This window comes from Leuciscus leuciscus, assembly GCF_965113295.1.
Source record: "Leuciscus leuciscus genome assembly, chromosome: 11".
Taxonomy (NCBI): Eukaryota; Metazoa; Chordata; class Actinopteri; order Cypriniformes; family Leuciscidae; genus Leuciscus; species Leuciscus leuciscus.
This window is the reverse complement of record NC_138735.1, coordinates 5,688,216-5,715,065: the sequence shown is the minus strand read 5'-3', so window position 1 is coordinate 5,715,065 and position 26,850 is coordinate 5,688,216. Positions and strand designations below refer to the sequence as shown.

The 26,850-nt window shown below is 37.0% G+C and overlaps 1 protein-coding gene and 2 long non-coding RNA genes across 7 annotated transcripts in view; 1 reads left to right on the top strand and 2 right to left on the bottom strand.

Moving 5' to 3' along the window:
- The window catches only part of abi1a (abl-interactor 1a), a 58,428-nt gene that overhangs the window by 16,744 nt on the left and 14,834 nt on the right, over positions 1 to 26,850 (top strand). For all 5 annotated transcript variants that reach the window (XM_082184342.1, XM_082184343.1, XM_082184344.1 and 2 more), the window contains exon 3: positions 20,449 to 20,625. In XM_082184342.1, the coding sequence (XP_082040468.1) occupies positions 20,449 to 20,625 (177 nt within the window). The remainder of the gene's footprint in view (positions 1 to 20,448; positions 20,626 to 26,850) is intronic.
- On the bottom strand, positions 123 to 7,464 carry LOC309509634. The gene is made up of 2 exons (XR_014209956.1): positions 5,660 to 7,464; positions 123 to 5,586 (listed from the first exon to the last, which is right to left on the bottom strand). It is a non-coding gene; the product is annotated as an uncharacterized lncRNA (long non-coding RNA).
- Positions 22,681 to 25,337, bottom strand: LOC309509620. Its single transcript, XR_014209942.1, has 2 exons — positions 24,927 to 25,337; positions 22,681 to 24,787 (listed from the first exon to the last, which is right to left on the bottom strand). It is a non-coding gene; the product is annotated as an uncharacterized lncRNA (long non-coding RNA).

Sequence of the window (26,850 nt, the reverse complement as noted above, 5' to 3'; positions counted from 1 at the left end):
TGGCCATGAGACAGCCATGTTGATATTTAGAACAAAGTAGTCTTCCTTTATATGATATTGTTATACCATCATATAAGATTTTCAACATACAGCCAATCCCTACTTAGGAATGTGAATATCATTTTTCTTTAGGAGAAGTGTGTTTATTCAGATCACTGCATTTTATATATTATTTTGAATGGTTTGAATGATCAGTTACATTCATCAGGACTAGAGAATCACACTGATTCATCATTAACTTCAGCTTAGGACTTTATCTCTGTTCCAAAACATAGTGAACTGTGTTATGATCTTGTATGGTCCTAACCGTTATATGGTCCTATATAACCATATAGTGTCACTTATGTTATATACATATATATATGTATATAACCATAAGTGACTTATTTTGAATGCTCTTCATAGATAGCAACTTGACTTGCTATTAATTTCAATAGTCTGAAATTAGCATGTTGCTAAGCTAACGGCTCGCTGCTGTAATAAATATTAAAGTACATAAAACACAAAAAAATCGGGTAAATAGTCCATGTTTAAATTTATTTATTTTTTTGCTGAATGACTAAATGTTTAGTCTTTTCACTGAGCTCATTACAATGCTTTCTGGTATTGAATTGAAGACATATTCTGCTGACTGTTTGCAGCAGCTTTGGTGCTGTTTAAGAAGGCAGCTCACTAGGCTTTTGAAAAGAGCTTATCGAAGTTTTTAATACATTTTCCTCATCACTCAGAACTGTGGGGAGGTTCAGCTTCCTATGACAGTGTCAACAAGTACTTCAATCATCTGAAGATTCTTAAAATTCGATCTCTTATTTGACAAACACCAATTCTGTTTATCTCACCCTCATAGCACAAACACTGCCCACAGTGAAGTGCTAAAACCAGAATTATTAGACTGATATAATCTGCCAGTCACATTAGAACTTTAATCTGCAGATGTTGTTGGGTTTAATTGGCTTACAGTGGACTATTCTCAGGTCTCGTCTCCATTCACATGCGTGTCTGGGAATCACAGTGGGCTTTATGAATGGCTGTAAGACAGGCTTATTTAGATGGTCAACAGAGGCCTGTTCTCACGTCCAGCTCTTTACACACACCCTCCACTTACAGTGTCAATCATGATTCTCTCCAAAGATGGAGATGAGAATAATAGGACAGTTATGTTGAAAACAGGGTGCTGTCTGTGAGCAAGCTTTGTGTTGTAGCATGTTGTACTAAAGGTGGGGGAAAACGTATTCAGTGATACATCACAATTCTGAATCGCTCACAGATATAATGGTATGCTTTGCTTGCTGTCAATCCCAGACACAAAAAAACTCAAGTATCTAAACTTTCACAAAGCTTGGAAAGAGCATGATGAATTTCTAAGTCAATCAGGGTTTTTGTGACATTGTCCATTACAACTGCACACTACATCAACAGTACATCGCAGCTCAAACCTGTCAACATCATAGTTCAGTAGTGTCAAATCCTGTTCCTGGAGAGCTACCATCAGAGTTTAATTAAACACACCTGAACCCGCTAATCTAGGTCTTCAGGATCACTAGAAACTTCCAGGCAGGTGTGTTGGAGCTAAACGCTGCAGGACAGTGGCCCTCCAGTAGCAGAATTGGACACCCCTGTCATAGAGACCCAATTTCAGTCAGAACTCATTGCAGTCCCTGCATTTTGCATTGGACTGAAAGGAATTTAATTGTATAGTGTTTAAAGATACTCTCTCCTATATTTTAGACAAACTGACATTGGTCATTCAACTCTGGAAACTGTAGTAGTTCCATAAACAAACCGTAACCCTGTAGCCTCAGTGCTGATTGCCACGGATCAGACATGACTGCGCTGTTCTACTGGAAGGTGACTAATGGCTATAAAGTGGCTCTAATCTCTCAGCTGAGGCACACCTAGAGCTTTGCTGACAGAGGATGTTCCCGTCTTTACAGCATTTCTCACTCTTTCCTCTTCCTCTGGCTGCCGATTAGACGGACCGCACTGCCAGCATGTGGCCAAATTAAATTAGAACATCAGTGCACCAGACTAATGGGCCAGCATGCCAGGTCTGGAGTTCATTGTTTTCATCGCAGCTCTACACAGAATGTTCTGAGTTGTGTTATCACGAATCTGTCTTGTTGGAGCCGGCACTGACCCTGAGCGTGGGAGGCTGAAGTGCTGCTACCTAGACCAGTGCATGAAGTGGCTGCTAAGAGACTGTGAACAGTCCGCGCTTTGTCTGGCCGGCTAAAGAGTTGGCAACACACTAGGAGTCTCGTTTTGCTTTTCTCTCTCTTCATAGCTGCAAGTAAATCTGTGTTTGCCTGTTGCATCTGAGGAACTACAGAGATGACTAATTAAAGGCAGCTATGAGTGGAGTTCTTAGAAACGGTTTCATGGTTACCCCATCAGCGACTGATCTCCTATTAACTAATTTCAGAGAGGCTAACAAAGCAAGCTAGCTTTGAAAGCATGAGATTCCACCCTCCCTTCAGAGGTCTCTAAAGCCACGCCTCCTTCAAAACACATGAACACACAGCAGAGTCTGCAAAGCGTCACGAGACAAGTGACTGTGTTAAATGACCCCATGTCTCAAAGCACATAACATTTCAATAATAATGAACGTAAACAAATTACAGAGCTCGGATTTGTACCACCTTACTGCTGCAGATTCATTTTGGCATTGATAGTGTTGACATAGAAACGCATAAATTTGAGTCTGAGGACGTGAACAGCTCCTGGTAGAATGTCACTGGTTCTCATCTCGTAATTACCGTTACGATGGCGTGAACGCAGCATAAGCTCATTGTTTTGGTTCATGGAGCTGTAAAAAAGCGACTGCTGTTTGTTTGCGTCATGCTGTGTTCCTGACCAACTCAGTTGAGTCCAAGGATAAACATCAAGAGTAGGTTGAGTCAAGACTGAGAACAGAAGATGGAGTCCAAGTTAAGACAGAGACCTAAGGAGGGTATTAATGATTCAGACAGAGTAAATATTTTTTTCCTTTGGGGTGAATGAAGCCTGGTTTTGAATTAGTCATGCAAACATCTGCAGGACTTACCATCTCCCGTTTTTCATTAAAGTTGGGTTTGATTGATGCATCCCTTTACAAGACTTGAAAAACATGTCTGTCATTGAGTATTTTCAAGTAAGAATTCAAAGTTCTGAGTTGTCTGCAATGCAGCAAAGTTTGTGCATTCCTCAAACATATTCATAAGCCGCGTTTCCACCGCAGGAACTTTCCCCAGGAACTAGGAACTTTGGGCTGGTACTCGATGTGTTTACACCGCAGGAATCAGGGTCTAAATGAAGTTCCGGGTAAATATTTCCCCCTCCGATAGTCCCTGCTCATGAGGTAGTACTTTTTCAAAGTTCAGGAACTTTCAGGGGTGGGACTTGTGCGCTGCACAAGCTGATTGGTTGTGTTCACGCCGCATTTTGGTTGGATGACTCCACGCAGCATTTATTTATAAACCTCCCTTTTTTAAAAATCTATTGCGGTTCGTGTCGTGGCTTCATGCAGTAAGAGTTGTCTGTCTGCAAATATGGAATTTAATTAAAAAAACTGGTGGACTGGCGACGAGTTTCAGGCTTTATTAAGGGTATTTGTGGAAGAGGAAACTTTCTTCGCGTTCGTCCCAGCCATCTCACGGTCAATGTCCGCAATAGCTGATAACATACAAATATGATATCTAACGTTAGCATTACGAGCTTACTGAACACGCTTCATCAGTGCTCGTCTCTTTTCTGCCACAGCTTTTATTATTAAGTCATTATGTTTACACATTGTCATCTATTGCAAGGCACTCCAAACCATGTTACAAAGTTACTATAACAGGATTGAAATAGCGCTTTGAGGTTAGTAACAAACAACTATTTACAAGACTGTCACTATTTATGATTGATAGACGGGGTTCAGGCTTTTTTTAAGCGTATTTGCGAAAGAGGAAATTTTTGCACGTTCGTCCCAGGCATCTCACAATAACTGATAACATATGTTGTCTAATTTTATACGCATACGAGCTTTCTGAACACGCTTTAGTATCAGTGCTCGTCTATTTTGTTTTGTTAATTACCTCGTTAGTAAACCAATACATAACTGCAGCACAGTTTGAATCTCCTCCATACTTATTATAAATGTGGCGCTCAAAACTGATTACTGTCCGTCGCAGACTGGGAGGAGCAGTTGCGCGCAGTTTACCTTCCCGGTACTTTGGGTACTTTAGACCGCGGTGTAAACGCAGAAAGCAACCGGTCTGGGGCAAAAAAAGTTCCTGGGAAAAATGTTCCTGGGACAAATTGTTCCGGGTAATTTCGGTGGAAACGCGGCTATAGCCTCTAATAAGCTAAAAGCTCTGTTTTGTGATGCATCTCTAATCATTATCACCAAAGTGCAAGTTTATAGTGTATGGCACTTGGCTGCAGAATGCCCCCGCTGGGAAGTTCTGCATACTTGGTTGTTACAAGTGTAAATACTTAGCCCCCCACTTTGAGTTAGCAAGATTAACTACAAATTCTTTTGGGATCTCTCTGTCTTCATCTCTCCTGACTGTCTGGCTGAGTGTGCTCTTGGCAGATGAGCTTCATCCAAACAGGAAATGGAGTTCCAGAGATGAGATTGTAGGGAAGACCTGCTCTCCCTCTGTTTCCTGACAATAAAGTTTGGCCAAAATGTTTCACTTGGGAATGAGATTATGAGTGAATTGTGACCATTAAGTAGGTTACATAAGGGGGCAGGGGTTTCTTCAACCGTATAACCTTTCCCAACTCCATGCTTCCCACACAACCTGCAAGTCTCTGAAACGTCTTATTCCTCTTCAGAATCGCTAGAGACACAGAGAGCAGCTCAACAACTCTCCAATGCGTTTCCCAGTGTGAAGACTTCAATCTATTTGGCAAAGAAGAAGCACAAATAAGTTCCTTGCATTAGGGTGCAGTTTAGACTATCCTCGTAACCTGATGTTGACCTACAGTGTTTTGATTCTGGAGTGGAAGCCTCCAACGCAATTTGAAGAAGAGTAGAAGTAGTAGACATGTAGAAGAAGAGAGAGTCATTGAGGGCACAGTATAATTTTAGTGCTCAGTTTAAGGGATGTAAACTACCCTCTGTCGATTCCTCAACTTCACTTATGTTATTCACTTTGTTTCTAACCTGGGTATATAAACCTTATGCTTCACACAGGAGTGAAAAGAGATGTTGTTTGTTTCAGTAGATTATGCTTATTTTCACTGTTCACTGTTTGGAAAGCTTAAATCCTTGTTCTCTGAGTATTTTCTCGTATAGTACTGTGAGAATTTAGAGTCAGATAGTCCACATATAGAGTCCATTTTCAATTGACCCGGTCTATTAAGCTGTCCACTGAGTTGTCGTGTATTTTGCACCCATTGTACATTGCACAGTGTGTAGATGTGTCTTTAACTTTGTCATTCATGAGGTTAATTGCAGTCTTTTGTGTAATATACAACCAAATACATTTATATACTTTTGCAAACATTTGCAAAGTAAAGACTCACTCTTGAAGAGGTTGCTCATTTATATTGCTCACAGCAGACGTTCATCTGGCTCGCTGCAGAGATAGCTGCTCTCAGATGCTCGTGGTCACCCTGTCGGAGAGAAGCCAAAGCCAGATGGAGCATAACACATCCGTAAATCTGTGGAGGGAGCGCCTGTCCTTACCCTTCAGCTGTGCTCGTAATGTTGTTAGTGAGCTGCAGTCCAAACTAACAGAGCTGCGTCCTTGCTTTTAGTCCCCAAGCGTTACCGTTTAGCGCTGGATTTGCGGCAAAGAGCTGTTCCACATGTTCTGTTGCATGAGTGGTTAGTTTTTTTTCCTGAATTGTATTGGTTATGTGCTAAGAATGCTGGTTCACAAGCTATTTAGCCTGCTGTGGGACTTTAATTCTTACAATGAATAAAAAATAAAAAAGGTTTGGCTAGTAACACGAACATCAGGGTGTGGTCCGTTTCTCATTTCAGAAATAATCATGCGGTTTTGCGCTATTATTAAATGCTGGCATGGCAATCCTATTGACATAACCACATAAAGTGGAAGTGTGTGTGTGTTGTTTTGGGTGTGTGCTACAGGCCACTGTTGCTACAGATATGCACGACACGTCTGTCTGTTTGTGCATAGCTGGCTTTTCCGGAAGCCATGCCACCCCGGGGTCGCATCGTTAAACTGCTGAAATGACTTTTTTCTTTTTCCTGTCAGTTGCTGAAGTGAAACTGTCTGACCCGTTTCAAAGCCTCTCTTTTTGTCTGCTGCTTCTCCACAAAATTCACAAAATTTTGTTCGTAAGTGAAATACATTTCACATTGAAGAATGTTAAATATATGGTTGCACTTTATTTTACAGTCCTGTTGTACACGTGCTGTTTACTAACTACAATAACCAGTAGCACATGTTAAGTCCATGTATTGTAAAATAAAATGTTTTCAATTATTTGGTTTCAAATTACCTAGATGTTTCTTTTTTTTTTTTTGAGAATAAAGATGTGTACATATATACATATATTATATTCAAGGGTTAACAAAAATGTCTCATTACTTTTGACTTGATTGTTATACCACATGACATTTTTAGTCATTTAAATTAAAGCTTTGCTCGAACATAGTAAAAAAAGTTTTCAAAACCAACATGAATACAAATAGTACATTTCATAGAAATTGGTATATATTGGTAGATTAAAGAAAAGAAAAGTTGTTTCTCTCAAACTAAACGAAAATATGTCATTGACCCCTCTGTAAAATCAAGTTCCGAAACAATCCGGTACGCAAGGGCTGTCTGTGCATAAATGTGTGTGTGTGTGTCCTCCTGTGAATAGTACATGCAATAATATCATGTCTACGTGCATGTCAGGTCATATGTGCCTCTTGGTCTGAATGCTCCTTTTAGCGAGTTATTAATGTCAACAGACTCAAATTATTCAGAGGTGCTTTAACCAAAAATATTCTGTCATTTACAGGCAACTATTTAAACCTAGCGCATCACTTTCCATTTTAACCATCTTTGCATGTATGCAGCCTCTCTCTCTCTCTCTCTCTCTCTCTCTCTCTCTCTCTCTCTCTCTCTCTCTCTCTCTCTCTCTGAACATGCTTGTCTACGAGAGCCAATGCTCTCCCTCAAATGCTGATGAGAAGACAACACTTTTTAATGCAAAGTAACTCAACTAACACACTACTTTCCATACAAAGAAATCGTTTTAAATGATTATTTGAACAGAAGCCGCTTATTATAATTGCACTTTATTATCACATTATGATAGGATTAAAGTACTAATGTGCAATATCTAAACCTAAACTTATCTAAAACTATATATAAAAAGGGAAAGTGCAGTGCACTGTTAAGTAGTTTTGTTTTACATTTGATTTACTAAATTAATATCTTTATTCTGTTGTTTGTAACTGTCTGTTCATTTTACAAATGATTCTAATGAAAACGTTTAACAGTAGTTACTTATTTAATGTACTATTTATTTGAAAAATACTTGGACTATATTTCATTATTTTAATATTTATATATTTAAAGTTTAAATGCAAACTAGTTTTTGCTTTGATTTAGAATAAAAGGTATCAAGAATCATAGAATTTTACTAGATATTGGTATTGACTGCTAAAACTTTGTTATAGGGACAACCCTACTGGGGATCATTTAGGTCACACAGATCACACCTCTTTGACCTCAGACATGCAAGAGAAGCAAGTTTGGCGGGAACCATTATTTTACTGTCGAGCAGTTTTTGAATGTGACCAAAGTAAGCACCCTCTTGTCGTCTTCTGAGGGTGGTGAAAGACCCTTGAGCAAGACACTGCTCCAGGACCGCCCCTGTAGAAATTGTACATTGAGTTTCTTAAAATGGGAAATGATCTACTAAATGACTAATAACACAGTAAAGGCTCTTTCACATGATTCTCCTGTGAACTCGGTGTGAAGTCACTTCATGTTGAGTTGTGATGCATCTTGATACATCCTGTTGTAAGACACAAGATCCGAGGCATACCATTACATTAGATATTCAGAGTTTGAATTAAAAATTATAAGGCTTTACAATTAATTGGTATAAAACAAAATTGCAATATAGTTTGGTACCGTTTGGTGCAATATAGTTTGCTATTCAATTCACTTCATTTCACAGCCACATTATCAAATTAAAAATTTGAGGTAGATTATAAAATAGGCCTATAAAATGGGAAATTAAACTGGAATGCGTATTTAGCGGGTAAATGTACTGATATTAACAACAATAACATCTTTAAAGTAAACATCTCATTTTTATTGGGTTGAATAAATATATATGAGTTGGTAACCACTATACACACACTCAAAGAAACTGTAATAGTTTAAACAAAATTATTTTATACCCTCCCCTAATAAATGAAATACAATATACATGACTATATTAAAGGCAGGGTAGGTGATTTGTTCCAGATTAAAATTGTTTTGTTATGCCGGTTGAAAGTCTCTTCACATTCTGTAAAATGTTCATCCAAACATTGCATTCAGTCCGGATGCAGTGGTGCGATGTCCTACCTGCCTGTCAACATGTATTTTCATACGTCTGCGCACCCTGCTCTTACCAACATCACACGTCATAAGCACGTTTCATGCTACGCAGAGTTAGACAGGCGTCAGTCAGCGAGCGCCACAACCGAAACAGCAGCCGCCTTTACAGTTCCTCTTGAACCAAAACAACCAGCTTATGCTGCGTTCACAACTCCTGTAATTTGGAAGAGATGGAAGCCCGTTACGTTATACTCGGAGAGGATTGTGACTCAAATTTATGCGTTTCAATGGCAACACTATCACCGGCGAAATGAATCTGCAGCAGTCAGTTGGTACAGGTCAGAGCTCTTTAAGTTGTTTGTGTTCATTATTATTGTAATGTTATGTGCTTTGAGACATGAGGCAGTAATGTTGCACGATATACCGGTACTAGAAAGGTATCGCGATACCCTGCTATTAAAAACGATACGATATTAACTTTTATTAGTACCGGTACTTTAACAGTGACAGTGAAATAATAAGAGCAGTATTTCTTAATTTGCGTAGCTGTGTGACAGCAGGAGTCAGGAAGTGTACATTCATTAAACAACGGAAGCAGAACAGTAAAATATATACGCGCAGCACTTGACAAAGAAACTTGCATGCATGAGAAAATAAAGCGCGGGACGTGCTCGCGCTGCTGCCGGGCTCAGACCTGACAGCATACGATCGCGACTTCAGTTCTCTTTCGCGGATTATTAGGTTTGAATAGTCAAAATGATATGTAAAAATGCACGTCCTGTCGAGTATTCACGTAAACACAGTCGGGTATGTCTTTAGTGAACGTAAACCATTTGTAAAAATAAATTGTATATGTTCCAATGTATTGGATACGTGCAGGTCTTAAAGGGCCGGACCGGCAGCGTAATATTCTGTCTGATTAATGTTAATCCAACAACAAAAGAAAATAGACAGTCACCCAATGCTTGACTGAATACATTTAATCTATTTATTAAGAATCAGTCTATAGTTAATTTATAGAGTGAAGACCTTATTTCTTCAGCTACAGAAGGTCTAGCTTTCAAAAAAGAAAATAAGGACCGTTTATTTTATTTGTGTCTTATGGTATTTGTCATATTGTTTGTAATTTGCTTTTTTGCTTATTTTTAATAACAAAGATACAATTAAATTAAATATCTATATTATAATTATAAAATTACATTTAAAAAATATTAAATGACTCGTTTCATGAAATAAGATTTTGGTCATCCCAACCTGTTCAGAGTTGTGAAAGGTTTGTAAATGTTAGCATGATTGATAATAATGTGATTGTTGCAAACATCTCGGTAAGTACGTTCACACTGACATGTAATTATTATTATTATTATTATTATTATTATTATTATTAATAAAGGGTAGGGAATGGTCATAAAGCAGGGCAGGAACATGCTTTTTTTTAATATACTTATTTAGAAAATAATAATAATAACAAAGCTGGAATAGTTTTTTTTAATTGCAATTATAATTTTATCCGAAAAATTGCAATTCGTTGTTTTTTATTTTTTATTTTATTTATTTTATTGTGCAGCCCATTACAGTTTAAAGAGATTCTTGCCACTTGTATTTAAACCTTGACATATATAATTTCTGAAATATTCTGTTAATGAAAAAGGTGAATAATTTCTTCAGAATGAGATTTTTAGAGCAAACTATTGCTGTTCTGGTGTGTGCAAAAATAAGCTCAGCTTCAGACATCGCACCTACAGAGCAGACATATACCGTCTGATTCTTATTGCACAGAAAATATAAAGCACTTTCTCAGAATGCTCCATTCTGATTAACTGGTTATATGCAGTGTGCGGGAGTCAGGTTGCACTGAATTGAACATAAAATTTACATTGATATTGTTTGCATAAACAACAAATTTTTTGCTTGAGTTTGAGGGCCAATGAATGCATCTATGGAGAACGGTTGGATTTGCCAATGTCTGTGTGGTTTTCTTAACCTAAGTAAAAAAATAAACTAATTTTTTTTTTTTTTTTACATATTAGTCAGTAGTTATTGGCGAGAATAAGCTGCAGTGTGGACCAGATTTCATGCCAATTGTCATAAGTCTGGCTTCACAAGACTGTAGAGCAGATACAGTCTTGCCAAACTCAGATGACCTACTGTGATTTGTAATTAGTTAGATCCACATGCTGATTAGCAATGTGTGAAAGCCATTCAGGGCTCAAGGGATGAATGTGAAAGTGATGGAGTGTGCATTTGAACTGTTTTGGCAGCAGGGTTGGCCTTCATCATAGGATGTTGAAATACTCCCAGTTTGAAAGCAAGCGGGCATTTCGATGAACCCTAACTCTTGTCAATCAGGAGAACGCTCTCAATACTTGATTCCAAAACAATGGAACACGTCATTGGGTTTTTTGAGGACCTTTGATAAAGTTGGACCCACACACATTGTGCAATATGCAGCGCACATTTCAGCACATCTATTTTTCAGCTTTCAGGAAGGAGATGAAGTCAGATTGTGCTCCCTTCCCACTTCCCCCAACTCCAGCTGCACAGCTGAATGTGGAGCTCAGTTTACTCCAAAGAAGAGCTGCTGATTTCACTAACAACAGTTCTGTAAAGTCTACATCTATTTTTTATCCATCCACATTTACATCTGAAAAAAACCTTCTGTCTTTTTGTTGCAATGGATTCTAGTGCTGCAGAAAGAAAGTCCTGCAAGCTAACACTGATTTAGTCTTAGCCTAGGGTTCGCCATTAGTGCATTACATATTTAGAGATTGTCAAAATGCGGTAAAATCTGATTTATTTGTTGTTTATTTGCTCCGTTACAGGCCTAACTGGCCTTAAACATAAATATCTGTAGACATTTGAAATTACAGGCAACCACTGCATTTTAATCACGACCCTAACAAAGATGTTACATGTTGCTTGAGCAGTTGTTTTTATTTTAAATTGGATTGTATTAATTTGAAGATTTAAAGCAAAACTGACTTTAGCTTTGTGAAATTATGCTAGATTAAACATATCTACACAAAACAAAAACAGCAGACAGACTGAATGAAAATGCTCTTTGACAGTAGGTGGTGCTTATGGGACAACAGCGATATAGTGTTTCTTTGGGTGCCGCTGTACACAAAGCCAGTTCAGTGCCATTGAAACTTTACTGAAGACAGTCAGTTCTCTTCAAAGATACATTCAAATAAACCACTTCCCTCAATTCAGTATGTATATTTTTCTTCCGATATTCAATGTTTCAACACAATTCTTGAAACATTGTCATTACATTTTTTTAGTTGTTGTTTTAGGCATGTAGACATGGTTAATACGATCTGCTGAAGTTTAAACTGAGCATCAGAATGAGGAAGAGCTGTGATTTAAGTGACTTTGAATGTGGCATGGTTGTTGGTGCCAGACGGGCTGGTCTGAGTATTTCAGAAACTGCTGATCTACTGGGATTTTTGCACTCAACCCTCTCTAGGGTTTACAGAGAATGGGCCGAAAAACAGAAAATATTCAGTGAGTGGCAGTTTTGTGGGTGAAAATGCCTTGTTAGTGCCAGAGGTCAGAGGATAATGGCCAGACTGGTTCAAGCTGATAGAATGATAACAGTAAATTAAATAACAACTCATACAACCAAGGTCTTCAGAAGAGCATCTCTGAGCACTCATCACGTCTAACCTTGAAGCAGACGGGCTACAGCAGCAGAACACACACCAGTGCCACTCCTGTCAGACAAGAACAGGAAACTAAGGCCACAGTACTAATGGTCTCACCAAAACCGGACAATAGAAGATTGGAGAAGCTTTGCCTGGTCTGATGAGTCTCTTTTTCTGCTGTCACATTCAGATGGTAGGATCAGAATTGAACATGAATACATGGATCCATCCTGCCTTGTATCAACGGTTCAATGGTGGTGTAATGGTGTGGAGGATATTTTCCCAGTACACTTTGGACTCCTTAATACCACAGCCTATCTGAGTATTGTTGCAAACCATGTCCATCCCTTTATGACCACAGTGTACACATCTTCTGATGGCTATTTCCAGCAGGATAACGCGCCATGTCACAAAGCTCAAATCATCTCTAACTGGTTTCTTGAACATGACAATGTGTTCACTATAATCAAATGTGCACAGATAATAACCTTACTCTAAACATTAATAAAACAAAAGAACTCATTATTGATTTCAGGAAGAAACAGATCGTTCACACGCCACTGTATATCAACGGGGAGATGGTGGAGAGAGTGTCTAGCTTAAAATGTTTGGGCACACATCTCTGAGGACCTTTCATGGACTACAAACACCACAGCATTAGTCAAGAAGGCACAAAAGTGGCTGTATTTCTTAAAGGTCCCATGACATGCTACTTTTTGTAGGCTTTAATATAGTCCTTAGTGGTCCTTAGTACTGTATCTGAAATCTCTTTCCAAAAATTCAGCCTCGGTGCAGAATTATAGCCACTACAAGCCAGTCCCAGAATGAGCTTCCTTCAGACGGGCAGTTTCGGTGTCTGTAGCTTTAAATGCTGATGAGGAGGAGAAAGGCGGCGCAAGGTGGAGGGTGAGTGTGGCCTTGACCATCTTGCAGCAACGGTACCATGCATGTTTACGTTGGATATATTGCAATGGCACGAAGACACGCAGTCGTTCAAGCATTTCAGTTTGATCCAGAATCTGATCCAGATGGAGAAGCAACGGATGAAGAAGTTGCAACTCAGCGGCTCCAGCAGGACGTTTCCGAATGGTTAGTTTAAAATATTATGTCTGGATACGGTACTTTATTCGGATGGTTTACAGTTATCATCATGTAGCTAACGCTAACCTACTGTTGCCTTTTCATGAGAGATCTGTAACGTCTGTAATTTATCTTATTACAATTACATCAAGCTCTGCGATCTTGAAATGCGGATATCGCGCGTGCCATATAACCAACAGGAAAACGGTTATCCAAATAACAAAGAAGTGTACAACACTCGCGTTACAGTATGTGTATTCACACACATACTTGATGCTGTCTACCTTTACATTAGCGCAAGTAACTGCATAGCTAATGTGACAGCCACATTCTACGTGTAAGAAGCTAGGTTACCATAAACAGTAAAGCAACACACTTATATATAATTTGTTGACTTACTTGTCCGACGTTCAGCAAGCCCAGCTCTGTATTGACCATTCGACTAAAATCGCGCGCGCGTGCGTTCTACTTCCTAGCTCATTTTCTCAGGGGCGAGAAATATTCTCTGGGCGGGCAAAGCAAAGAAAGGGGAGGTAACATTTCTCCTTATGACGTCATAAGGAGGAGATTCAAGATCAGCCCGGTTGAGCTTCCATTTTCTCAAAGGCAGAGAAAAATAGCAAAAGCTCGATTTACACAAACATTTTTAGAAACTTGGGGACCATATACAGGCTAGGGGAACTCATATTAATGTTAAAAAACCTCAGAAAGTGGAAATTTCATGTCATGGGACCTTTAAGAATGCTTAGGAGAATAAACAACGGCTATCACAACAGCTATTGGTGTCATTCTACCGCTGTTCCGTTGAGAGTGTCCTCACACATGGAATGCTGGTGTGGTATGGAGGAAGCTCGGCAGCTGATAAAAAGGCCTTGCAGAGAGTACTAAAGACCGCTACCTGCCCTGGATGACATTTTTACCTCTCGTTGTCTGCAGAAAACACACAACATTCTGAAGGATCCGTATCACCCAGCCCATCACTTATTTGAACTACTGCCATCCGGAAAACGCTACAGGTCTATCAAATCACGCACAACGAGACTCAAGAACAGCTTCTATCCCAAAGCTATCACGATAATGAACCATGAACTGAAAATACATCCCCAAACCATCATCATCACAACAACACATTCTTGACACACAAGATAACTTATGTGAAGCCCTACGAGCACTTTATTTATTTATGAGCAATACGGCCTTGATTGCAATATGTATTTAACTACTCTTACCTGTATACGCTAAAAAATCTAAAACATTTTGTTGTATGTGAATTGTACAATGACAAATAAAGAAATCTAATCTAAAATGGCCTCCACTGTCACCAGATCTCAATCCAATAGAGCAGCTTTGGGATGCTCTTGGTCGAATGCGAGATCATGGATCATGGATGTTCAGCCGACAAATCTGCAGCAACTGCATGATGCTGTCGCCAATATGGACCAAAATATCTGAGGAATGTTTCCAACACATTGTTGAATCTACGCCATGAAGAATTAAGGCAGTTCTAACATATTCATATCGTTAACTGGGTAATTTAGTTTAAAGTGATTTTTTTTTGGACTTCCACAGTTGTGTGTGTAAATCAAGAGCTCTTGTATTACACTAGTGTCTTTTGAGATGACTAAGTAATAAGCGGATGAATTTAAACCTCAGAGGTTTTTAAGGGCTGCAATGCACAAGACTCCTTCTTCCTGATGTTGAATAGGAGCTGGAGCTGCTCTGACTCCTTTGAGAAATGAATGGGATCCTCTGTGTTTCTGCACTGCAGACACTGCTGCCCTTTCATCTCCAACAGGAGGCCTGCTGCATCTGCTCGAGTCTCTCGTGTGCCAGAGAGTGCTGTTCCCTCTCCGAGAGACGGACTAGATCAAGCAGATGGCAATAAACATTTTAATTGGTGCTGTATGGTGTGTTACTGGTAAACTTTGTTGCCCATGAAGCCTAATTGAGGAATCCGTAAAGTCTTTATAGGGAACTGAAACCTCAGCACTAGTGCAAGTGATGCAGAGCCGTTCAGATAAACACCCAGCATTCATTGTGTCAGCTTTTTATGCCACTGATTTCAGCCTTTGGATGAACTGTAGATAGTCAGAATGTGTTTAAAACATGATATGCATGGCCATTCAATTTAAGCCATTCATCAAATATAAAATATAATGACATTCTTTCCATTATGAGGGAATTTTCTCATGTTCTTCTCAGAGCTCTACGTGATCACATTAACCATTTTCCAATGTCTGTGAGTTTTGTATATTATTTAGGACAGCATTTCTCAGAATGAGGTCTGTCAGAAAATAGTCAGTAGGTCCATGGAAAATCCCTGAATTGTGAAAAAAACATAGGGACCTAGGACTTCCACAATGTGGAAAACACAGAATTGCACAATCTAAAAATGGAATTTACTATATAATGTGGAATGTCACTGAAGGTAACATTTTGGATTCATAAATCAAAAGAAGGGCTAAAGTAATTCAAATCACGTTATGTGACTGGTATCTTTGATTAGCGACTAGTCATTTTATGTAATTTAAATCTTCAAACACAGATAGGTCTTTACTACAAATGACCAAAATAAATTGTATAGTAAAATATACTTCTCAAAGTAATCAGAATTTTGATGTAAATTCTAAAGTTTTCTTTTAAAGGAATAAATAAAAAATAAAAAAATCAGTCTTTTTGAAATATTGATTAAATGGTTAAAGTTTCATGAATTAATTTCATTACAACCGGAGTAAAAACTCCATTCGTTCTCTCCATGGGGAAATTGATTTTTAACAATAACTTTTAAACCTTTAAAGACAGACTGTGAGCTACGGGGTTGTTAATCGATGGAATTTGCTTCTGTTGAAACTGTCAGCCTGCATTATTTCAACTAATTCTTAAAATAATCGTGTTTAACAGTGGAATTCATGGTGGAACACTGCATTACCCATGATGCTGTACAGAAAATTCCACCAATCAGAGAGTCGTCACAATCAAAAAGCTCCGCCTACTCTAATGAAACACTGAATCAAGTCGGTCTCCCTACGCTCTCAAAATACTTAAGTATTTGTATTGCAATAAGCTTGAAACATAGTGTGTGTGTATGTATGTATGTATGTATGTATGTGTATATATGTGTATATGTGTATGTATATATGTGTGTATGTGTGTGTGTGTATATGTATATATATGTATATGTATATGTGTATGTGTGTGTATATGTGTATGTATATATGTATATATATGTATATGTATGTATGTGTGTGTGTGTGTGTGTGTGTGTGTGTGTGTGTGTGTGTGTGTGTATATATATATATATTAGCTCGAATTTCGGCGCGGGTATTGCGCATAATTTTAATCATTCCCGCAGGTCTCCCACTTATAATGCGGGAAATTCCCACAAACATTGATTCACTTTAGCATGTAGGTTGTATTGGTAAATGAATCCACACAGATTATAAAATCAGATCAGTCATTTTAAAACTGTCTGCGAGACGCAATTCCACAAACAGCGCGAGTGATTCAGCGGTGCTGTGTCTTCTATCAGCTCGTTAAGCGCCGCGGGCGATAATACACTCTCACGTTTCGGGAGTCGGCATAGACGGAATTCACTTGCATATTCGGGTCAGCATTGCATCATGAGTAACTAAAGTTTAGCATTTGCACGTCTTTTAAAGTTTTACCAGTTTAAACAGTTTTTAAAGTTTTTTTCTCTACACACATACGTAAAGCCGCCTCACAAACAGCTCGCGGGTAACAAAAGTAAATTTTCGTGGATTATATCGCTTTAACAGTCAAAAACATGTGAAAATGTCAATTTCGGTCTTGGTGAGTATCCTCTAAACACAGTCTGTTATGTCTTAAATAAGCATAAATCGCACGTGACCGTATAATGAACACAGGATCCGTGCACTAGCTCTTACAGTGACAGCAGCCGTATGTGTCTGTCATTCATTTGGTTGTCAGAACAACAAAACATATCTTTCATTTTAAGGAATCAGGATTAATAGCCTATGTATTTAATTTAGTCAGGACTAAAATACTACCCAGTGTTATTTTGCATTTGATTACTTTATTCAGTCTCTGTAGTATTTCTGAATACTAGTGTTAGACCGAAGCAAAAACTTTTCTCTTTATTTCTCTTTATTGGTATCTTTATTCTATTGTATTTATTTGTGCTATTTTTTTCAATTTAATTCAAAGATTGAAATCAAGCTTCCTTGTGTTGTGTAAATTCTTAAGAACAAAATTACCCCATTGTAAAAGTGAGCATACATTTAGGCGAGATACATGTAATAAAAAAAAAAGTCTAAACTCCCCCCTCAAATTAAAAATTCCCCCCCATAAGAATCACCTAAGGGGGGATTTCCCCCCCATTTTCCGAAATGAAATTCAGGCCCTGTATATATATATATGTGTGTGTGTGTGTGTGTGTGTGTGTGTGTATATATATATATATATATACACACACACACACAACATTTTCAAATGAGTAATTTTATATTTCTTTTTTTTTAAATTCGATTATGTTCGCAAGTCTTCTTTTTCACTCACTAAAGCTGTTAAAGCCACAATATGTAACTTTTTTGCTTTAAAAATAGCAAAAATCACTATATCTGTTATATATTTTTTTTAGTTGAGTACTTACATTATCCCGACTGTTTCCAACAACTTTCAAACCAGGAGAAATTTGTAATTTAATTCGAGAAACGTCCCGTTTCTTTATTTCCGTTTTGTCGCCGTCAATGGCGTCATATCCGCGTTGTCCCTGGTTTCCGCTCGTACTGCCATGGCAACCAGAGCTATGAACCAGAGAGCCCTCTGATAGTAACCAAAGCGACTGACGGTAGTTCGCAATGTCTATTTGCACGCTGTTGTTGTTTCGTTCAAACATTATGGACCATGGCAAGCAGACTTTGGATACAAAAGGAGAACTAAACTGAGAATCAATATCAGCGCGGTGTTTTCGAGATGCCTAGAGCTCCCATAGACAGTATATAAACGAGAGCTCCACGTCCGAGACTTCGACCGCTTCTACATGTAACTTACTTTATTAAACAGGTGAGCACATTTACATAAAACTAATCAATGTTATATAGCTCAACATGATGAAATGTTAGAATATGATCTGTATGTTATTCTAATGTTGATCTAGCTTACTGCTAGTCTCATACAGACAAACTTAACACATACATTTCAACACATTCAAATGCAGTTTAGTGTGATAGTGTAATGTTAGACCAAGTGAAACAACGCTGCGTTACCTCACAAGTTTAATTTGTCTAATAAACTGACCTGTGACTGTGAGTAGTAATTCTGCACTCGCGTGTAACGTTAGTTCGGTAGAATGAAATGTCCATATTCCTTATGCGGGACTCGCGTCGCTTGTGGAGCTGATAGCTGTCTCTTAGCAATCCCGAACTGCTTCATATCACAGTCATGATAAAAGCATCGATGTATTCAGTCATCCATAAACATTATTAGATCCATAGATTAGATCGGTCGGCTTGACGTTGAGGACAAGATCCATAATTCTTAGCAAATGTTGCGTCATCAAACTACGCCTTTGTTATTATAAATAGGTTAGCGACCCCTAGTGGCGAAAAATTCCATACTGTACGTTTAAGTACACAGTCTTGAACCATTGCATTTTTTTGTCCGATTCTCAAATATGTTTCTGCGTCAAATCAAATTTTGTAATGTTATGATTCACCTTGAGCTGGTTGGCTTGGTCCATGGCTTATAAAGCTTTAACGAAGACTGTTTTAAAATCCCTAAAAAATACTTCCAGAACCAGCGCTGCTGAAAAAGTGGGCAGGAACTGTTGCACACTTTTAGGGTTTTGAAAGGAGTTTAAGTATATCACTTTAGTTTAAGTATTTAAAGTATTCACAGAAATACTCCTAGGATCCCAATTTTCATACTCTCTGTATGCAAAATTAGAATTAGTGCAATAAGTGCACCCTGATTCACATTTGGCGTGTACGTTTGTACACTGAGAATAGTAAGCCTGGATTATGTACTTTTCTGGTGGATTTTCTAATGATGTATTTGTGAGATGATGCATCTCTAAGATGCTTCTGAATGTTGAAAATTGGCAAGAAATGGCTGCAGAGGCTGAAGCTTTCATGCCAATTTTTAAATGTATTACCTAAAGTAATGATTTTATCACACTGTAGTATGTCTGGCATACTTTTAATGTGTAGTACTAGTAGGCAAATTGAGACACAGCATGTGATTTTTGTGCCCTATTAGTTTGAAAAACAGAGGCTGCCTGGTGTTTTATACACCGTTATGGGTACTTTTCTCTTTTATAGTGTCTATTTAAGGTCAAAAGTGTTTCACTTCTTCACAAGCTCCTCTAAAACACCCGGAGGATGTCTCGCACAACAGGGTACAGACACTGCAGTGAATCACACCGCTGAAGAAACCCTTCCGTGTCCGGCACGTAGAGCTGCTCGTGCTCCCAGCATCACCACCACCCTAATTTCACATTCACAGCATGTCACGCTTATGGACTTGTTCCCTGTGTACACGGTCCGACTGGCTGGCATGTCATATCACGTCTCCAAAACCCCTGTGAAGAAGAATAGCATTCATGGTTCTTTCACTTAAAAAAAATAAAAATATATATATTATTATTATATAATGATGTACATCACCATTCAAAAGTTCAATATCTGTAAGAATTTTTTCACTTATGCTGCTCAACAAGGTTGCATTTATTCAAGCAAAAAATACAGTAAAAACCGCAATAATGTGAAATATTAATGCAATTTAAAATTATTTATTTATTTATTTATTATAAAATAAGTTCTATTTGAAAATATTTTTAAATATAATTTATTCCTGTGATGGCAAAGCATCATTACTCCAGTCTTTAGTGTCACATGATCCTACAGAAATCATTCTAATATGCTGATTTGCTGCTCAAGAAACATTTCTGATTATCATCAGTGTTGACAGTTGTGCTGCTTAATCTGTTGAAACGGTGGTACTTTTAGAAAGTATTTATTTGTAACATTTTAAATGTCTTTACTGTCGCTTTTGATCAATTTAATGTGTTCTTGAATAAAAATATTAATTTCTTTAAAAACATTTGAACAGTAGTGTAAATGATTTCCGTAGTGCGTACCAAAGAAGAAAAAGCTGTACAGCTTTATTTTATGACAAGCATGTAATCAAATTATTGGCTAGGTTTCTGGACCTTGTTGTCAATCTTTCATCTTGTTTTTGTCTTGTGTGTTTATCAGACGGTGGATATCCATAAGGAGAAGGTCGCCCGGAGAGAGATTGGCATCCTGACAACAAATAAGAACACATCAAGGACTCATAAGATCATCGCTCCTGCCAACATTGAGCGGCCGGTGAGGTACATCAGGAAGCCCATCGACTTCACAGTACTGGATGATGTGGGCCATGGGGTGAAGGTAAATACATTGCCATCTATTTAATCTATATCCTCTGCTTCCAACTCACATGATTCTTATTTTTATTTTATTTATTTTTTACAATTTCTTTTTTGTGAAAAATACAAAAATCTGTTTATTTTAAAGATGCATTTATCAAGTTGTATTCCCATATACATTTTCAGTACCTTTTATTTCAGCAATTGTTACACGTGGTTTTGTTATGTTAAAAATTTGTACGGTGATATCTAGGGTTGTCATTAACGATTGTTTAATCGAGTAATCGGGCGAGTATTTTGATGATTAATCGAGTAATCAGTGTTTTTTTGGGGGGGGGGGATAAAAATAGACCCAATTGAAAAGCCTTTAAAATGATTAAAATACATGTATAAAAACAGTGAGCCAAGCACAAGATGCAGGTCAGTGGAACGAATAAAAGCACAAGGTCTTAAGTTTAACTTTTTTTTTTTAACTTGAGTGACACATTTTTAGAGTGCTGTGCCACGCACTAGGCGCTGCGAAAGACGTTCGTCTAGCATGTGTTTACATTGATAAACAATGGAAAAATGAAATGGAAAAACAATAGGCTATACTATTGAATTTGTGAATTAGGTCTAAAGTGACAGCAGCCTAATATTCTCGCTGCTTTCTGTGTTTTTAATATTAATCAAACAACAAGGCAAAACTGCTCACAGCTCTTTACTGAATAGTTTTTGTAACTTTAATGAGGATTAATCTTTATTCAGTAAAGACTATGCAGTGTTATTTTACATGTAGTTGCTTTAATTTCTGTACCTGAAAACTACTGTTAGACCAACGTGAAAAGCACAGTTTAATTCATTTAAATAATTCTGTTGTATTTATTTGTGCTATTCCTCGTAATTTGATTAATTGTTCTTTTATTACTGACTTGTCTTTACCAATATTTGAAGTTTATATGAGTTAGGCTAGTAACCTTACATGGGTCAAAAACACTGAAAACAATAACTAGGCCTATTTTATTTTATTTTATTTATTTATTTTTTGTGGGTGGGGCCAGTGAAAATTTTTGCTGGGCAAGTACAAATTTTCATCACTGGGCCAATATGAAAAATCCTTCACGTTGAGCCCTGCATACAAAATTATGTCAAAATATCCGTCTCTTCAAGTGTCCTCATAAAGACTATGGTTATGAAGTACTTAAAAGTGTTCTTTGAATAATAAATGAAAATGATATGATCCACAATATGATCCGATCCGTGAGTTCTGTGATCCGTTGCACCCTAATCGGCTTTATATTGGCCATCGGCCACCCGGCCCATCTAAGATATCTGCCATCAAAATCCATATTGGTCCACCACTAGTTAATAGCTTTAAGCATTGTTTTTGTGACTCGCCAGCTGAGACTGCGCTTGGGGTTAGGGTTTCTAAAGTACGGTTTCTGAGACCTTATGTCTATTAAAATTGAGTATGAAAGTTATCAGCAAAATAAGATGAATGGCACAAGATTAAATCTGCCTCTGTTCTAGTTTATAGAGGAAGGCATTGCAAAGCAAGGGCTGGAGTTTTAAATAACCTGACATTAATTTTTATTTATTTTTTAAATCCAGCAATGTAGTGCACATTCCAGCCCTTGTGTTGACAGCATGCGTCGGTGTTATCTGATGTGCTGAAATGTAAAAACATTTGACCTAGTGACAGCATGACCCTCCATCTGTGGTTCTTCACAAGGGATTAGGGCTTAGATGACGCCTGCGACCCAACAGCCAATCAATTACGAGCATTTATAGGATGAGCCTCACATATAATCAATATTGATGTATGTGTTGTTTACATTTATTGGGGTTAAAGCTAACTGCTGTTTGTTTGTGTAGCTTCAGTGTCTATTTGGACTTTAGCCAATGGCAGTTCAGCCAAATGAATGTACAAAACCTTGTTTCAGTGACCAGGGCACAAACTTGTCATTATTGTTTCTTATGCTCATCCAAGGCTGCGTTTATTTGATCAAAAATCCAGTAGAAACTCTAATGTTGTGAAATATATTAAAATAGAAAAAAGTTAATTTTAGATTGTAATAGTAAAAAAAAAAAAAAGTAATTTATTCCTGTAATGCAAAGCTGAATTTTCAGTATCATTACTCCTGTCATTTTTGATCAGTTTAATGCATCCTTGATGAATACAAGTTAGGATTTTACTGTCTCAACTTACACTGCAGTGTACTTTTAATTTAATTTATTAATTATTATTTTTATGTTTTTGTAAAGCTCACAGGACATACGCAGTTAATCGTTATTGGTTTCCTCCCCAATTAATTATTTATTTATTTATTTTATTTATCGGCATTTATACCATTTCTCTGGTTATTTATTGCTTAAAGGGGTGTTCATACAAAAGTCAAAATTATATTTTCTCACCCAATTATTCCAGACTTTCCTCTGCAGAACACAAAATAATATATTTCTAAAATTTGTTTTATTTTTATGTATTTATTTGTGTCCATACAATGAACATTGTTTGGTGAACTTTTCTTTAAAAGTTTAAATTTGTCGTCTACACTAAAGTTCCAGAATTTGTATCATTTCTAACTAAAGCCAAAATGTTGATGTCATCCTGACCCCTGTCACCGAATCTCCTGGCAGTGTTTTATTACACCTGATGTCGTTCCGTAAGAGAAGCCGTAACCTTGAGTCACCTGACAGGGATTACAGCGTCTTCAGCCAAATTTACTGTGTTTGCAAAAGATGAGATTTATTTTCAATGTCAGCTGACACTTAATCTAGTCAGCGGCCGCAGGAATGCAGAGGAGTTCTCAGACTCGTTTATTTTACTTCCTTTTCCTGTTCAGGAAAAATATTGGGATCCTTTTCTTTGCCTGTTTCGGTGAACATTAAGCGCTTTCGCAGTCTTAAACGCAGAGGATTTTGGCGCTGTCAGAGTATGATACATTAAGCCGTATTTCTGTCTGGCTGAGGCAGGAGTTTTGCTCTCGACTGATTCCACTGAGATAATGAACACCGCATGTATGTTTGCTTGATGGGATGGATCTGATCCTGGAACCTGATGTTGGGCAAGATTCACTGTTTTCTTCTAAAATCTGAATACCTTTTATGCAATTTGGCCGTTCTATTACACAGAAACGGCGTTTCGGGGCCTGAAAATGCAAACTTTTGAAAACGGGTTTTTGAAGACGATTACGGTTATAGTCTTCGTGTAAATTACCAAAATGCGAATTTGTGAAAACGGCGAAGTCTTGCAAATGTTCAGTCTCTTTTTAAAATTCTTTCCTAATATATAACCAAAGGTCGAAATAGTTAAATTAGATGTTTCTACTTTGTATATTCAGTTAGACTGCCGTCTAACCGGTTAAACTACTGGATTAGCATACTTCTAGGATAGAATTATTATTTTTATTTGGTATATTTATTTTTATTTTTAATATTTTTTATGTGTTTTCATTTGGTTTATTTATTCTTATCTTTTCTTTTTTTGGTTTATTTAATTTTTTTATTACTTTTATTTGATTATTAATTTATTATTTTGTTTATTTGTTTTTATTTGGCATTTATTTACTTGGTTTATTTTAATTATCATTCAATTTATTTATTTCATTTGGTTTGTTTGTTTATTTTTGTTTGGTTTATTTATTGTTTTTTTAAAGATTTATTTCTGGCGTTTTGGGCTTTTTTGAGATGGGACACAGGAAGGGAATTGGGAGAGAGAGGGGGTGGGACAGTTTTATGTATTTTTGTTTATTTATTTGTTGGTTTATTTGGTTTAATGTTGTTTTTTATGTTAACTTGTTTTATAAAAGCAATAAGGCACATCAGGTTCTGTTATCTTGTGAATATAGTGACAGTAGAAGGGGTTTCAGCTGCTTCACAACACGCTGTGCCTAACATCATCCTTTATATACTCACAATATAGACTGACCTCAAGTGCCTTATTGCTGAAATACACTATTGTTAACTCTCAGGTCTACACTATTTAATGTATGAGCATTGTCTCGGTTACTTTTGCCCTCATTGCTCATACGGGACAGCACATTAATAATGCCACACTTTGCATGTGGTGCAGAACAGTCTCTACACTTGCAGCCTTTGTTGTGCGAGTCGGTTTTGTCACTGCAGTTTCTGCAATGTGGACATTTTTATACAGTATTTAATAAGTGCATAACTAAGTTTTGCTCATATACATGCATATTAAACTATTGGATTAGCATACTTCTAGGATAGAATTATTATTTTTATTTGGTATATTTTTATTTATTTATTTTTTGATATTTGTTTTCATGTGGTTTATTTATTCTTCTCTTTTATTTTTTTATTACATTACATTAGGCTTACAGACAAACGCAAATGCCTTTTGTGTGCATGAAAAGTTTTGGTGGTAAATTCAGAGGGATGAATACTTTTTCACGTTTTCAAGAGTTATTTCCTATAATCACACTGTTTGTGTGAACGCACTGCAGTTCAGACCCAAATAACACAGTATGAAATGAGACCGAGGGATGGAATTGATGTTTACTTCAGACCACTCAATCGAAGGAAGTGTGAAAAGAGGAAAAAGCATTTCAGCATCGCCACTCTCAGCTCTAATGCAGTAAAATGCAGGTTTCGAGATTTAAAGTGCTTTTGTCCTGCTTTAAGAGCTCTGAACTGACACATGCCGATGTTTGACGTGCCTGTATCTCTTTCTCTCCCTCTTTTTGTCTTTCTCTCTTGTTCTACAAATCACACTCTCTCTTTTCTTGCCCTCGCTAGTGGCTTAAAGCCAAGGTAAGTGTACTTGTCCCATGAACCCCTCCTGCTTTAGTCTATTACTGATCAACTGATTCAATCTTCCCTGTGATCCAATTACATATTCATATTCCTTCATTCATCCTTACCTCATATAAGGCCTGTCACGATAATTCATCTGGTTTGGTTATTCAGTCTAATCACAATTATGTGAGAATTGTGCGATTTAAATTTCAAGCACATTTTACCATCCAAATAAGGGAAATCCTATCACGGTTATTTATTAGATTAGATTAGATTTTAGATTAGATTATACAGTATATATACATTTAACTTGGAATCATAACATATTAGGCTTACAGAAGTAAAATCAAAATGTTAATGGCTATTTTTGTATGACAGTTATTCATCAATACAAATGTATGATTGTGACAGGCCTACTCATAACCTCATCATGTGCTGTAGTTGTAGATCAATCCCATTGCAAAGTGATCCATCATAGCTGTATTATTTAAAGATTGTTACATGTTTTAACACTAAATCATGTTCATATGTTGCTGAAACACACAATTGCCTATGTAATTGAAGTATTTGGGCTTCTATTATTTTGTTTGTCATTTATTGACTTTCAGTGTCATGTTTTTAGTCTATATGATAGTGATAGACTGATATATATTGGTGAGGCCAGTACGTCAACTGATATCGGAGCATTTTGAGATTGTAGAAGAGTATGTTGATAAGTGTTAGTTTCCCATTGTGTATTTATTATAATCTGCTAATAATTGTTATTGGATAATAAACATATTGTGCATATTGTGTAAAAAAAAAAAAAAAAAAAAATTCTAATTAAAATTAAATGCAATTAAATATTCCTATTTGTCTTTTCATTTTGAATCAATGGTCCTCATTCATGAAACATGAGCAGAAAAAATATATGTAAATCGTATGTAAATCCGCTTGAGGTAAATTAATGGATTCATGAAAGCGTATTATCAAGAAATGTACGCCTGCTCCCAACCATACATAAATATAGCATAAAATATCCAAACATTTTGTTTTCTTTGAGATGATACGACTGCATTTTGATAACACTATTTACAATAATTATAGATATAGTGCCTAAATTAATTTGTTAAAAATTAAAATAAGTTAATTCGGTAAAACAAAAGTAACAGCTATGTAGTCCGTTTTCCTTTTTATTATAGATTTCTATTATACTGGGAGTTTCCACATTACATGTAGTTCAAGTAGTTGTGATTTGAGATTATGCTAATTGTGAAGGAGCCTGCATGCGTAGCTTATTTATGAATTATTTCATTAACATACACACTTTTAACTATCAAATCCGAGGTTACGAATCATTTGTGAGAAGAGTTTTCAGGAAGGTCCATATTACACACAAATTACACACAAATTACTCATATATGTATTATATAATCATGAATGAGGCCCTTTTATTACAGTAGAAAACTGAATGTTTGGATGAAATCTGTTGTTTTGTCTGGTAAAGTCCTCTTCCATTCCTTTAGCT